This window comes from Belonocnema kinseyi, chromosome 7 (genome assembly GCF_010883055.1).
Source record: "Belonocnema kinseyi isolate 2016_QV_RU_SX_M_011 chromosome 7, B_treatae_v1, whole genome shotgun sequence".
In the NCBI taxonomy this organism is placed as follows: Eukaryota; Metazoa; Arthropoda; class Insecta; order Hymenoptera; family Cynipidae; genus Belonocnema; species Belonocnema kinseyi.
The window spans coordinates 90,441,392-90,457,780 of record NC_046663.1 but is presented as its reverse complement, the minus strand read 5'-3'; the positions used below and the strand labels follow the sequence as shown (position 1 = coordinate 90,457,780).

The following is a 16,389-nucleotide window of genomic DNA, read 5'->3' as shown; positions in this document are numbered from 1 at the left end:
CGTGACATTTTTACTGAATTTAAATTACGCAATTCAGAATATCAGTTAAAATTGGAGGATTCATTTCTCCTCTCATTTCTCCTTAAAGTAGGTAATTGTCAGATGATAAATATTTACACTGTATTAAATTTCCTGAAATTCAAAGTGCCTTTTTTTCAATGATATTGTTCGACCTTCGTTGTGGCCTGATAAAGAATACTGATATTCTAAAGCGTATAGACACGAACTGGATGCCACATGGTCATAATTTAGCGAGTTTTTATCGAGCATTATAGTCGATTAAAGAAACTGAAAAGAAGATTAAAAAACTGGATACAAGAATGAAATAAATTGTTGAAAGTTATTGGAACAAAGAGATGATAATGTAGTTGCATTATATCGTTTCAATTGAATTTTTGTTCTTGTATTCTTAATTCATCGAAAAATGAAAGACAAAAACAAGTACAATAAAAATAAAAGTAACTATAATACAAAGACCCTTGAAAATGATAATTAATAGTTAAATAGAAGATGATAAGATATTCTTTATAGTTAGTAAAATCACAAAATCAAGGGCTTTAAATTATAATGTTTAATTAATTATTTTTTCTTCTGAATTCAGATCTATTTCCAATTGAAAATGTATAAAGCCAAATAGGAGCCAAATGTTTATATTGCAGCAAAATTATTGTTAATATTTTCAATTTTGGAGGCTTGAATTGGTACTTCATCAATAACTCAGTTAAAAATACTTTAGGTATTTTATTTCGCTTGGTTTATTTCAGTAAATTCTGCAAAGTTGAGTTTGTTCTTAATTTCTTATGGGGTATTGACCTGGATATTAAAAAATGTTATCTGGCCACTTAAGTGAGCAGGATTCTAAACCCGAGGCCTGTTATTAGAATAATTTCTAAACTAATCTTAGAAAATTGGTGGAATTTGTAATTTGTATCTAAATCTAAACTGATTGTCCGATTTTTGAATCTCCTAGGCCCTGGAATTCTTATAATGTAGGACAATCGGAGTTCAAAAAGGGAACAGAGTTGTTAGTAGGCTTGAGAAGAAGAGAAAAAAGTAAGGCTAAAAGTTTAGTCCTACATTGTCCTCCAACATTAAATATATCAACGAAATTTTATCAAATACAATTAAAAAATATTTGCAATTAGTTATTTTACAACGCAAAAAGAAAAAAGTACGTTAAAAATAAATCGGATAGATTGAAAGATAAGATTAAAAAGAGAAATATAAAAACCATCTACACATATTCTAAAGTTTCAAAATGAATATTTTATTATTTTCTGTTATTTTGAATTATGAAATTATTTCAGGAAAGTACATTTTGAGGCCTCGGAATCATTTGACGAATTCAAAATAGTGTCATTAGTAGTATACTTTTTGACAAATAGTAGGAAAATAGTATCATACATTTTTTTAAATATTACATCGAGGCCCTCGAGGGGTTAACTTTTTATGTAATCTGGTATCTAATGGGATCCTCTGAAAAAAACAGGGCAAATCGTCAATCTTCATAAATTCATTAAAATAGGTAAATTTAGAAAAATGCTTAAAGTTCTCCAGCAATCCACTGGAATCCCTTGAAATATTTAAAATATATTTGAGATATTTTTTTATCCTGTTAAATACCTTGGAATCTTTATAAAAAAACCTAAATGCTTTAAAATCTTTTGGAAAATGTTTCCATTTTTCAAACCCCTTGAAATCTATAAAAACTCACTGCAATCTTGTGGAATCTTTTATTTTATTTTGAAATCCTATGAATCCCTCAAATATATTGAAATTCCGTGAAATCTTACGAAATTCTTTAAAATCTATTAATATTCCCAAAATCTTTTAAACTGCAAAATTACAAAATTACAATTACTTAAAATGCTTTGAATTTTCTCGAAAATCCTTGATACCGTTTTTAAATTTCCTACAATTTTTGAAATGTTGTAAAGTGTCCTACAATTTTCCAAATCCTTTAAAATCCATTATAATGCTTTAAATCTCTTAAAGTCCTTGGAGATCTTATAAAATTTCGTAGGTCTGGAAACAAATCTTTGTAAGTTTTTTTGTTGAGTTGTCGGATATGCTATTTTAGCCAATCAGCGAAGTTTGAAAATATGTTTGAAGGCAAATTGAAAAAATAGTTGTAACATCGAGCAATTTTAGATAATAGTAGAATTAGTGCATTTTTTCGAAATATTAGGGAAATATTTTCATTGTTAAAAATAAATGTCAATTGTTCGGTTAGTAGAAAGTTAATCTTCTTGGTCGAAAATTCGTCTTTTTAGTTTTAAAAATCCTCTTTTTTTTGTAGAACTTTCAAATTTTTTGTTTCAAACCTCAAATTTACATTTATCGTTGAAAATTTCTCTTTGTAGTTTGAAACTTAACTATATTTTGTTGCAAATTTAATTATTTTGTGGAAATTCGAACTATTTTGTTGAAAATTCGTTTTTTTCTTTTTAGTTGAAATATCATTATGGTGGTTGAATTATCAACTTTTATATTTGTCATTAGCAAGTCATTTTTTGGCTTAAAATTTAACAGTTTTTGGCAGAAGTATAATTTTTTTTGTTTAAAAATTCGAGTATTTGTTTGAAAATTCACCTTAGTGGGTAGAAATTTCCAGTATTTGGTTAAAAATTCAAATATTTTGTTGAAAATTTAATTATTTTGTTGAAATTTCAAATACTTTGCGAAAAATGTGATCCTATTTTTGTCGAAAATTTAACTTTTTTGTTAAAGATTCGTCTGTTTAGGCAGGAAATTCGTCCATTTGGATTGCGAATTCATATTTTTTGTTGAAAATTCAACTGTATTTTAACCAATTTAATTATTTAATCGAAAATCAACTATTTATTTGAAAATTCATGTATTCAGTTAGGAAAGTCGTCTTTTTATTAGAAAATTAATCTGTTTGGTTAAAAATTCAACTATTTTGTTTGAAAATTCGTTCTTTCTTTGTTTTTATGTTGTTGAAATATCAACTGCTGTATCTTTCGATAGGAAATAATCTTTCTGGCTTGAAAATTCATCTTTGTAGGTAGACAAATTCCAGTATTTGGTTAAAAATTCATCTATTTTTCCGAAGAATTAACTATTCTGTTAAAAAGTCATCTGTTTTAGTAATTCTACGTTTAAAATTCTACAAGATTAAAATGCTGGTTTTTGAATATCAGAGTTTTCAGGATTGTCAGATAAAATGATAAATTGGCCAGGGAAAATGATAAGGAAATTTCGGAAACGAAGTTTTGCAGTCACCTTCAGAGAACGTGTCCCAACATGTCCGGGGAAATCAGGACGGACGGCCACCTTATCTATACCTACCAACGTAATTCGTAATTACGAGATCGGCACGCGACATCGAATACCATGTAAAAACGTATCGTCTCACTCGTCCCTTGTCTCCAGGGCCGGCAGGCAGCCGAGACCCCGGTGAAAAATCGATTTCCCGTAGGGCACAAGGAGGGTCGGGTGAAAGGGAGATGAAATTCGGGAAAATCCGTGGAGAGAGATTGGTTTCTGGCGCGTTTCCGCGTAACCGTGTGTGTGGGAGAGTGGTTGGTTCCTCCGGGTGATAGTGGGAGCGGGGAATGGACTACAGTCATGAAGCGGGTGGCAGCGGGTGGGTGAGGAACTCCGGGCCAGAAAAGAGCGAAGGGGGAGGGGGGAAAGAGAGACACACCGAGCCATGAACCAATGTAACGGGGTGAGAGGAGAAGTAATTAATGTGCGACAGTGCCCCCCTGTTGCCCCCCTTCACCCTCCTATGTCGAGGGGGCACCCTCTCCCTTCCCTGCGGTCCTTTACCGCTACGCTTAGCTGCCATTGTGCGGAGACGCCACTTCCGAAGCATCAAATTTAATTCTGCGTTTGTGGCTCTCCGGCTTGTAGGCGTCTTTCATTTCTAGACCTTATCAGGAATCCGTGGACGAGGTCAGTTTAAAAACCTCCCGGGGACGTGGTGCTTGTATCACATCGGGAAATGCAGAGTGAGCTAGAGCTCGACTCGTTGCTGCTCCGAAACCGTGGAGGTTAGGGACGTTACTTCCGTGGTTACCGCCTGTCCGAGAATCGAGAAATACCTGTGAGTATGGTTCCAAGTGGGAGCAATTATTGCGAAGGAAAAAAAGATGAAGGATTTTTGTTTAGTGATGTGGTTTAGTTTGTTTGTGGATAACGGAAATGCGGCGAGATTTGTGGATGTTGGCGGCTCTTTTTGGAGTTCGGTGTATCGAATTAAGTAATAAAAAAAAATGTGGATGTCAGGGTATCGGTTCTTTAACTTGTGTACTTAGATGACAGAGAGTTAAAGAAGTTCGGTAGTGCGATTGTTTCAATCTCGAGTGCGGTGATGAGTTTTGGCGAGTGTTTGTAAAGATGATTGTACAATAATAGTGTTTTTTCTTTCGGTTTATGTGACTGTGATTACTTATCAGTTATAGGGAATGATATTTTGTGTTGTTTTAACGAGTGTGTGGTTTTCAGGGTCGAAGTATGGAAGCCATGGACTTGGACGGAGATGCTGTCGTTGATTTGAGTGTCAGGTGAGACTTGTTTTTTTATTCGGTTAATCATAAAATTCGTGTTTTTATTTATGGAAATGGAAAATCGAGACGTGTTTTATTTTATGAGCAATCAGATTCAGTAATTGGCAATTTTTTTTAGTACTGGAATATTTCATGCTTTTTATTTACAATTTCTGCCGTTTGTCAAAAAGGGGCCTGAGCAATGTTTTGTCAAACTGAAACTAATAACGCGCAAAATTTTTTAAAGTTTTCTACTAAGTTCTGTATAAAAAATTATATTAATAGTATCTAATTAATCATAAAATCGATTAAGATGTATGGACGGAATTTATATAATTTCAAAAAGTTTTGTATTCTAAATTTTCTGAAAGAAAAGAAAAGATTCCTGAGTAAAAGAAGTGTACGGAGAAATTATTAAGAAATAAATATAACTAAGACACTTTTTTTAATTTCCCGAAAAGGCAATAGAACATGGATTGCTGACAAGTAGCATATTTAAATGAAAATTACTTCAAATTTCCGTGAACACGATACGTGAAAGTTTATTAATTTTATTTGAAAGTATCTATCTGATAATCAATTCAAATTTATGTGAACTGACTGTTTCTTGTTCTTGAAATCAAAATTTAAGTTTTTAAGCCCCGTTTAGACAAACAAATTCAATTGTTCTACTTTAAATGATTCAATTTGAGGTTTATTTTTGAAGACTTGACTTTGAAAAGTTGAATGTCTGGGAATTTTTTTCATCTCTAAACAAACTTATCTTATCAGTTTAAATTTCACTTGTCCTAACATGAACTAATTTGATTTGAAATTATTCAGGAAAATAATTAAATTTCGAATATTCGATTTTGAAAGCCCTAATTCGAGATTTTCCATTGAGAATGTGTTTCATTTGACAATTTTTACTCCGAATAGTTTTTATATTCATAGTGTACCAGTAAAATGACAATGATTTTATCGAATTAAAAATAAAGTAAATCAAAAAACCCTTCAGTAAACACAAATTTAAGATAAATCCTGAACTCTTATCTCATTGTCAAAAATGGAACTAACTATCATGAAAAACACAAAATCTCGTAAAATGACACTAATGAAATAAGATAAGGTTAAAAATGTTATATATGAGTCAAATTTGTCTGTTCAAAATTTCAAAGTAAAAAATCGTAGGACAAAACAGGATTCAAGAAAATAAAAAAAAAAATATACAGAACTAAAGGCAAGTGAAAAGTTCTGTTTAATTTTTCAAAAACTGAAACAAAATATGCATCGTGAAAAAAAGATTTTGGCAGAAATATTATGTTATATCCCTTTTCCTCTTGAAGGAATGCATTTGTTAATTTGGATTAAAAAGTATAGAATTATTAATTCATATTTAGATTCATTAATTTGTTATTTTTCTAGAAAATGTCTTAGACTGTCCTTAGAGTAAAATTGTTTATTTTTGAAAGCTGGTGATGGTTTATATTTGTAAAATATTCCTGTTGCTATGTCTTAATCTAAAAATTGCTAGATGTAAAATGATTCAATTTAAAGTTTGTCAATGTCCTTGCATTTTTAACATCCATACACATTTAAAATCCCTTTATCCAAAAGCTTGAAGGCCGAAAGAAAAAAGTGAACAAAATTTCAGTTTAAAAAACGTGAACGTGGAACACACTGAGAGTTAAAATTTCTTGTGTAGCAAAACACTCTTTTCATCTTTAGAAATTAGGTTTTTTATTTTCAACCCGGAGAACACTGATAATTAAGTGTCCTTGTTTTGTCCTACTTTTAATCGAATCCAATGGATAATATTAACATTTTGTGTCAGTATTGATTATTCAATTTAATATTTAATTCGAGTAAAACTGTTTTCAAAATTATCTTTCCATAAAATTCGTTGAGTTTATAATTATCAGTTTCTTTTGTTAAGAATCTATTTATTTTAAGACAAGCTCTTCAACTTTAAATAAATCTTGGTTCGAAAACACTTATGTTTTACTAGATTCAAAATGAGAAACTAAAACAAAAATAAAGAAATTAATAATTTTAAGTTTACAAATTGGAAAGAGTGTGACATCGAAGTCAATATTGCCGTTGGAATACACATTTTCAATTTATTCAACCAGTCACATTAACATTAATATCACAATTTACTGAAAATAAAAATTCCCTCGCTTTTGATTTCGAACTTTTAGTCTGCCGTCTGATTTTTTCCCCTTTTAATTAAGTAACATTTAATAAGATTGATCTATTTTAACAACATTAAGTCATTTGTAAAGCAATAATCTAATTTGGAAAAGTTTTCTTCTGAAACTAGTCTACTAAATTAGTTTCGTGTTCTTATTTTTTTTACATAGGATAGAATAGATCAAAGAACGTAAAAGCATATAAAGCCAAGATTTTTAGATTTTCTATTTAGATCTCATATCTCAGCATGCATTTGTAGCAAAGTACATAAGATTTCCGATGATACTGACGCTTTCTCCACTTACGTAGACACGAAACAGTCCGCATCAACTTGAAAATGATATCGATGGATAGTCAAGTGCAGAAAGATTGATCGGTATCAACAGTGTCGATACAACAAGTGACAAAATGCAACCATGAGATCGATATTCTTATACCAAAGAAGGTAGTTTAAAGCTTTCACCTTCTTTAAGTCCTATCGAGTTTTACGAATTTTATTATAATCAATTGAACTTTTTTTTTCTAAATACATACTTAAAAGTAATCGAATTTGCTTAAGAGTCTAGCTTACGTAAAAGGTTCCTTATCGCCATCTGTGGACGCGTTTACCTTATCAAATGTGGAATACTGGTTGAATATTTCTTCAAACGGCTTGCATGTCTGATAACTATGAATAGCAAACCGTTGCAAGCAATTATTCTAGATAAATAGGCATCCAATTCTAAAACATTGCTACTGACTTGTCCTTGTTACAAAATAACACTCCTATTCCATTTCTACCTCAAATTTAGGCCTAGGAAGAATTGAATGTAGAAAATTCGTGAAATATTCTCTGGAGATTCTAGTTTTAGGCATTTGATAGCCGATTAAAGAAATTAAAAATATATTTTCTTGGACAGAGAATTCAATGGGATAATTTTTTGTATTATTTCAGCAGCAGTGGCAGGAGAGACTCTTCGGCCGTTTCCATCAATTCTGCTGATATAGGTCCACCTCTCGATTTAGGAATACATTATTCAGCTAGTCCCAATGTTGAGAATAATATGCCGGAGGTACGAAATATTCAAAACGCGACGAGAGGGATTCTGGCGCCGAAATCCGGCGATGACAGAAGACCGCGTCGGAATCTCAGGCCTAGAACAGAAAGGAGCTACGCCGAGAGTCCGGACGAACCTAGGATAAATGGTTACTTAAATGGCAACGCCTCAGACAGCGACGAAGGTTCATATATTTTTTTTTCAGTTACCAAAGTTGAAAATTTCAAATATTCAATCATCATCATGTATGCCATTTTCTTTTAGGTGAGATGCCACCTTTTCTTCCGATAAAAGAACTTTCGTCTGACGAATTGGCTGAACGCGAAAGAAATCTTAGGAAGTTGAGGGAAGAGTTAAGATCTGAGGAGATGAAACTAGTTCTGCTCAAAAAGCTTAAACAGTCTCAGCAGCTGAAGGAGAATATTGCGGCAGTGCCGAAAGTTCCAAGCAAATTGCCACCACCTGTAACTGTTCAACCTCCACCTCATAGGTGAGATACTTTTTTTATTTAACTTAAAAAAAAGGTATTTTATGTATTTGGGATTTAAAGTTGCCTTGGCTTTGAGACACATTTTATAATTTAAAAAAATTTACATACATAATTACACTTTATAATTAGTCCCTTCGTTTTTTCAAATCTAATCCTAAAATAATCCTAATCTAAAATTTGAAGAAAGCCTTTCAAAACTGAACATTTTAATTGTTTCGGGATGAAATACATTTTTTTCCAGGGCAGAATTTGAGGCAAATATTTATTTTTTAAACAGAAAATATTTTTAATTCCTTAAATAAATTTGGTAATGTTTAAATATTATCAAAATGCCGTACATTTTTTGAAAAAACTGAAAAGTAAATTTTGTCAATAAACCCATTTTTAAATTTTTTCTCTGTATAATTTAATCAAGTTAAAGATTTTTTCAAATTAAAAAAAGGTTTTTCTTACTTTTTCTTAAATGAAGAATCCTCAGTTCTTATTAGACCAAAATAGAATCGAAAAATACTTTTTCTATTCATATAAAAACTAAAACTATTTTTTTTTTTTATTATTTCATCAAGCTGGGTTTGATTCGAAAATGTTCATAGTTGGGCATTTTAGTTTTACTTCGTACATTGAAAACTTTTTAAATACATACTATTTGAAATAAAACAGTTTTGATTTTGTGATATTAGGTAATTTTTAAACATTTTAAATTCCATAGTTTCTGAATTATCGATTAATTTTTATAGCAAATTAAAAAATATTTCAAAAGATTTCTAAAAATGGCTAATATAACTATTTGAAATAAAACAGTTTTGATTTTATGATATTAGGCAATTTTTAGACATTTTAAATTCAAAAGTTTCTGAATTATCGATTCATTTTTAAAGCAAATTTAAAAAGATTTCTAAAAATGGCAAAAAAGAACCTGAAAGGTTTGAACGTAATCCTTTTATTTTTAAAAAATTGTTAAGAAACATTTTTAGATATTTCAAAAACGTCTAAAAAATGTAAATTTTGGAAGAATTAAAAAAACGAAGGTTTTGAGAATTTTCATTGGATAAAAAAAATACTGTTTTTAAGATTCCTGGAAATGTATGATTTTCAATTTTGAATCATTATTAATTTTTAAAGAGAATTACAAAAAAATTCAAACGATTTCTAAAAATATCGAAAAAAATCTGGAAGTTTTTAAGGCAATCTTTTGTTAGTTTTCAAATATTTTTCAAAATATTACGAATAATTTGGGTCAGCTTAAAAGCTGATTGAAAATTCATCTCTTTCAGTAAAAATGTCATCTCTTTTGTTTAAAAATGTAATTATTTGGTTGAAATGTATCTGTTTCATTTTAAAATTATAATATTTTTGATTTGAATGTAAATTATTACTTGCTACGTAATATTTTTCGTAATTCATTTTTTGGCTTGAAGATTCATCATTTTCAGTTAAAAATTCATATCTAAAATTTAAAATGTAACTATTTCTTTTGAAAATTGGTCTCTTGTGGTAAAAATTTAAATGTGTTTTGTTGTAATATCAATTGCACCTTACATATTTCGTTAAGAATGGATCTTTTTTTTAACTATTTGATTATAAATTAACTTTCTTGTTGAAATTTTGAATTGACATTCTGAAATCTTCAAAAATATTTAAAAAATGTTAAGAATCGAAGAAAAATTATATTTATATAACTTTAAAGCAAACTGATAAAACTATTTCCTCATTCTCAGATCTCAGGACCTAAATGTAACTCGAATTTAAGTGTTCAAAAACTTTGAATAAATAAATAGTTATTCAGTTATTCGAAATTTTTATTGCGTATTGTAAAATAATTCTTTAATCTTTCTCATTTGCACTGCAATTCCTCAAAATTTCAAATTGAATACTTTTGAAAAAAAAAATATTTTAAGTGATATAATGCAATAAATCCCAATTAAAATTATGTCTAATTCAAACCCGAATAATTTTTAATTGAAGATTTTAGAAATGTCACCAATTAGAATTGAAAAATATTTGAAAATGTACAATTCTGAATTAGACTTTTAAAATAAAATAATTTCAAGTTGAAACATTTAAATTGGTTACTACCGCTATAACTTAATTGAAATTGTCGCCAAATTTTATTATAAAAGTAGTTATTTTTGCTGTTTCTTTAATCTATTTAATGAAACGTTTTTATTTGTCAGTCATAGAACTGGTAAAGCGCCTCCGCCATTATTAAGAGGGCAACCAGCACCGAGTAGGAGTAGCAGTTTGCACGCACCACCTCCAGGAATGTTGTTACCACCGACGGCTGGACGTAGTACGACCTCGAGTACCGGAATGCCTCCGAATATGGTGATACCTCAGCCACCTCATCCACGAGGAAGACCTCCAAGTGGAGCTCCGAACGTTCCCAGTTATCATCCACCTGCGGATCGAACGGAGAGATCCACGAAAGATCCTACGCCTGCTCCCGCTCATCAGGTGCGTTTCATATTCTACATAATGCCAGAAAAGCTGTTTATAATCAGGGTGTCTACTACCTGTCCTGGATAACCTGGAATTTTTAGGGTATTTTTTTTAAAGTCAGGGAATTTTTTCGCAATCCTGTTTAACTTTTTGTTTAAATTGCAAAATAAACTTGAATAAATACTATTTTTCATATGCAAAAATAGTTTTATATTAATGCATTTAACTGTTTTGTTGAAAATTGGCTTTTTCTTTGCTTTGAAATTATTTTTTTTTAACCGAAAATTCAAGCATTTTATTTTTTGTTGAAAATTAGCCATCATCAGTGAAAATTAAAATAAAATCAGAATATTTTTTGGCTGAAAGATCAACTGTTACATTTGTCGTTGAGAATTCTTCTTTTTCCGAAATGAAAATTTTATTACTTGTTTAAAAGTTAAACTCGTTTGTTAATAATTAATTTTTTAGGTTGAAGGTTCATCGTTTCAACTGAAAATTCATCTGTTTGGTTGAAAACTATTTTGTTCAATATGGGGTTTTGTCTACAATTAATTTTTTAAACTGAGAATGTAAATAACTATTCCAATTAACAATTTTATCACTTTGTTTGAAAATTCATCTCTTTGGTTGAACATTATTTTTCTTCATTGAAAATTGTACTATTCAATTTTTGGCGGACAACTTTTTTTTAATTTAAAAATTTAAGTATTTTGTTGGAGATTCGTCTTTTTTGGAAGAAATTAATCTCATTGTCGAAAATGCATCTTTTTGATTTAAAATTTACCTATTTTAGTCAAAGATTAACAATTTTAATCAAAAATTCATCACTTTGATTAAAATTTTAAATATTGTTAAATAAAAAATTTTTTCAAATATTTTCGGGTTAAATATTTATGGTTAGAAATTGATCTTTTTCAGGTCTAAGTTCAAGTATGTATTTTGTTTAAAAATGGCCTTTTTTGATAAAAAACAAATCAAAATTCATCTCTTTCGTTGAAAATTCAAGTATTCCAGTTAAATATTCATCATTTTATTTGAAAATTGATCACTGTTTAAAAATTTTAGTTTTCTTAAATTAGTTTTTTGGGTTGTAAATGATTATTTTTTTTATTAAAAATGTAATTCTAGTTGAGAATTCATCACTTTGATTTAAAATGTAACAACTGTGTTGAAAATTCTTTTTTAGTTCTAAATTCAACTGTGTAATTCGTTGAAACATTGTCATTTTTGGTAGAAAATTAATCTTCTTAATTAAAAATTCAGCTTTTTCGTTGAAAATTCAAGCACTCTAGTTAACTATTCATCACTTTCTTTTCAAAATTGATCTTATTAGTTATAAATGAAATTACTTGGTTGAAAGTTAAACTCTTTTTTTAAAAATTCCTATTTTTTGTTTTAAATTTATCTGTGGCTATTGAAGGTCCATAATTTTAATTAAAAAATCATCACTTTGGTTAATATGTTTTTTATGTTCAAAATTAATTATTTTTAACTGAAAATTTAACTATTCTATTTTTGGATGAAGACTTATCTTTTTTAATTCAAAATTCAACTATGTGGTTGAAAATTGAGATTTTTTATTTTATTAGTATTTTTTTTATTAATCGATTATGCTAGTATATTTAAGAGTATCTTGTAATATAAGTTGCTAACGCTTTATAAATTAAACATATTAATTAAATATTATAAATTGAAAAAAATGTATTTAAAATAAATTTAAGAAATAGTTTACACATTCCGAGTCCATTATTTTAAATAATGGGAAATGTTTAAATGGCTCATTACTGTTTTAAAAAAACTTGATATTGTTAGGAAATTTTCTTCTAGGATTTGAGTAGACACCCTGATAATTATTGGGAAAAAATTAACTTTTTTATCGAGAAAAGTATAGAACTTTATTCGATGAAAAAGTATCTTTCAGCTCTTCATGAAAATTGTCCATAAAATAATTATGTTTTGTATTTAATTACAAAGCAGCTTATTGGACCTCAAGAAAATAAACCGACCGCGCCTTTAAACACCCCTGTCATTCAGGAGCAGGTACTGGTTTACGATAAAAAAATTTACTTTGCTTGTTGTAAAGGTTATTCTTTCATGCTGCAAAGTTATCTACAAATTCAGGGTTGCAGATTCTGTAATAACGGTGTCTGCCTGACTGGGGAAAAAACGGGAAACGACCGGAAATTGAATTCAATTGCCGAGCTTTTTCTCTCGAATTACTAATTGAAAGTGGTTTCATATATTTTGTTCCTCTAATTCTGACTTGGAACAGGATATTTTCGAAAAGAGTTACAATTCTAAAATTTGGCATAGAATTTCAATAAAGAAATATAATTTTGAGCTTGGAACAAGAAGTTTCCGTAAAGAATTATAATAACAGGGAATTTTTGAAATTATTATAATTGTTACTTGGTGTACATAATTTCTTAAAAGAATTAGAATTCTGTATTTGAAGGAGGAATAAAAAAATTAAATATTTTAAAGTTTCCCGTCAAGAATTAAAATTTTGTCTTGGAACAGGTAACTATTGACGTGGAACGGGAAATTTTTGAAAATAATTTTATTTCTGATTTATAAAAAGGGAATTTGCCAAATGAATCCCGGTTCCGAATCATTATTTGTCAGATTTTTTCAATTTTCTTCCTAATTTAAAAAAAGGGAGTTACTATATTTCTGAATTACAATAGAAATTGCTGTATTTAAATATAAATCTGACTTGGAACAGGGAATTTCTGTACAGAATTATAATTTTTACCTAAGAATAGGTCATTTCCATAAGAAGTATAATTTGTTACTTTAGAAGAAAGAATTTCTTAAAAGAATCATAATTTAGACTTCTTTTAGAAGAAATTCTCTGTTACGTATCAGAATTGTAAGTCTTATGACCAAAAATTATCTGATTCAACTCAGAATTCTAATTCTTTTCCAAAATTCCCTACTGCAAATCGGAAATCTTTCAAAATCGTTTGAAATGATTCAAATTTGTTGGGTCGTTTTTCAATTCACCGGCGAAAATTAACAATTGACCAGGTGGAAACCAGGAAAGTACTGGGGAATTGAAAATCGTTTGTCGGGTAGACACCCTGACAAATTAAGTTTAAAATATAAATACTTGCCGAAAAACCTAGAAGTGTAGAAAATCACGTAATTCTGAAGTAAACATTTTCTAGCAACCCTGAAAGTGAATGCCTCTCGCAATTATTTTAAATCTCTTCCTTACACTCTTATAGAAGTCTACTTACTTGAAGTACCTTAAACCAGATTTTTAATCTATTTTCTTTGTTTTTTGTTTTTTTTTTTTTTTTTAATACAGGAAAGGTCGAGGGAGGATAATCAAACGCCAGCTCAGCGTCAAGCTGCCGCTAAATTGGCCTTGAGGAAGCAATTAGAGAAGACGCTACTCCAAATACCTCCACCGAAACCTCCTCCTCCGGAAATGCACTTTGTTCCGAATCCTTCAAACACGGAATTTATTTACCTTGTTGGCCTCGAACATGTGGTCGATTTCATTACCAAGGAGCCGGCGATTCCTCCACCACCTGAACCTTTCGAGTGCACCCAGTGTAAGACTGATTTCACTCCAGTCTGGAAGTGGGAGAAACCGCCGAATAGCAACAAGAAGGAACCCAGGGGTCAACACGCGACCTTTCAACGGCCACCGGCAGGTCGAGATCCCAGAGTCATTTGCGAACACTGTGTTACGACTAACGTCAAAAAGGCTCTTAAAGCTGAACACACGAATCGGTAAGTTCTTCGTTTAAGCTTTTTATCTGAAAAACTTTTGGTGATCCTATCCAATTGAATTTTTTATTCATCGATTGCGGAGGCCAAGGTAACAAAGTTTAGAATTGAGTTTTAGTCATGTTCTGGGATGCAGATATACTTTTCTCCCAGGTTATTTGAAATGGGTGTCCAGCTACCTATAAAACCTGGAATTCTCCTTGATTTTTTTTAAACCTTGAAAACTTGGAAGTCTTCTTGATTTTCTCACAAGGACTTCGAATGTGATTGTTTGTTTTGTTTTTTAAACAGTTGGGTTGGAATAAGGCGCGCAGACAAGATTTCAAAGATTCCACAAAGATTTCGAGTATTTCACAGAGATTTTAAAACTTTCGAAGGATTTTATTTTTTAAACGATAAATGTCAAAGATTTGAAAACATTTCAAAGATTTTAAATATTTTAATGATTTTAAATCAATACAAAAGATTTCCCAAATATTTCAAAGAATTCTTAATAGTCCAGTCAATGAAGGATTTGAGAAAAAAATTCGTAAAAGTAGCATTTTTTTCGCAGATACGTTGGGAATGGCTTTATAAAGATATTGTAAAAAGTCCCCAAACATACGTGTACGGCAAAGTTCCGAAATTCTGGAAAGTGTTAAACAATAACATGTTTTTTAAAATTACTCGAGAACTGTTGATTTTAGATCGAATATCGTGATGTGAAAAAATGTTCATAATTTTATAGGGCACAAAAAAGGTTCTATCTATTATGGACTTATTATCAACGTCTGCGCTATGAAATTGGATCAGCTGCACAATTCTTCTATTTCTGAACAAATAAAATAAAATCTCAAATATCCTGGAAAAAATGTCGGAAATGTATCAGGCGATTTGTGCTGGAGCAAATGCAGGTTCCTGTTAACAAAAAAAAAACGACTAAGTCATTTGCATGAGAAACTATCAGTATAAAATGAGCTCAACTTCAGTGTACAGTTTGATATGTTTAAGGGGATGCTTTTGAGATGAAACTTCTTGCAAGTGTTCCTCCATTTTCATACAATACATTTTCCAATTTGTAGGCCAGAATAATAATATTCAGGGCCTCTTTTAAAGCTTTAAACAAGTAAATTTCAAAATTTAAGCTATGATATCGGAAGCAGCAGTGATTGTGAGTCCTAATGGCAGCAATGGGAGCGGGGGCGAGAACGGTTACCTCTTTCGATCATATTGAACCCTTCGAAATTTTTTGCTCACTTTTCCCGGCAATAGACTTGGCCTTCGGGTGGCCGTGACGTCATTGCAATGCAGGTTCTCAATGAGGAAAATTTCAAAAATAAAAATAAAATGATAAAATAAAATTAATGCAATGTACATTAAGCCATCTGTTTATTTTATGAAAAATATATTCTGGTTAATAATTTGAATAAGAGTAATTACAAACATATCCTTAAGAACCTATAAAAAATCATAATTACAAAAATGAATTTTTTTTCAAACGCAGTGAATAGGACAATTAAGAATAAATATAACATAATTTTGAAATGTCTATAACTCGGATTAATTTGTACTTTATTCCCTAAGCACTAGAAAATGGTGATGGAATTTACTTCACACGTAGAGGTTAAAAAATTTTCATCTTTTTACATTCTCATTTAGGGGTTAAATCTACTATTTCAAGATTCTTTTTGGTAATGTTAACAACATTCTATTGCAGGAGACTGGGAAAATATGGCGCTCCTGCAAAACACGTTTTTTATTATTGCTTGCGATGAGCATGCGATAACTCCGGGAACGATTGTCTGGAATTCAAAATCCAAAAGTACAAGTATTAGAGTTGCTACAGGTCTGATCGTTCCGGAAAATTAGGGAATGTCAGGGAAAACATAATAGAGTCCGGGCATCTTCGATAAATTGAAATTATTTGTATTATTACGATTAAAAATCGCAACTATTTAGTTGCAAATTAATCTGTGTTTGTTAAGGATTCAAATTATTTGCTTGAAAATCCTTTTCA

At 30.2% G+C, this 16,389-nt stretch overlaps 1 protein-coding gene across 10 annotated transcripts in view; it reads left to right on the top strand.

The window, feature by feature from the left end:
- LOC117175829 (transcriptional repressor p66-beta-like) overlaps positions 1-16,389 on the top strand; it is a 35,679-nt gene that overhangs the window by 5,927 nt on the left and 13,363 nt on the right. For 2 of the 10 annotated variants that reach the window (XM_033365596.1, XM_033365592.1), the window contains exons 2-7: positions 4,474-4,532; positions 7,624-7,907; positions 7,988-8,213; positions 10,388-10,667; positions 12,630-12,692; positions 13,966-14,396. In XM_033365596.1, coding sequence (XP_033221487.1) covers positions 4,483-4,532; positions 7,624-7,907; positions 7,988-8,213; positions 10,388-10,667; positions 12,630-12,692; positions 13,966-14,396 — 1,334 coding nt within the window. In that variant the 5' untranslated portion in view covers positions 4,474-4,482. Of the gene's footprint in view, positions 1-3,690; positions 4,073-4,473; positions 4,533-6,995; positions 7,132-7,620; positions 7,908-7,987; positions 8,214-10,387; positions 10,668-12,629; positions 12,693-13,965; positions 14,397-16,389 lie in introns of those variants that run through there. The other 8 variants (XM_033365594.1, XM_033365591.1, XM_033365601.1 and 5 more) reach the window with 7 other exon arrangements.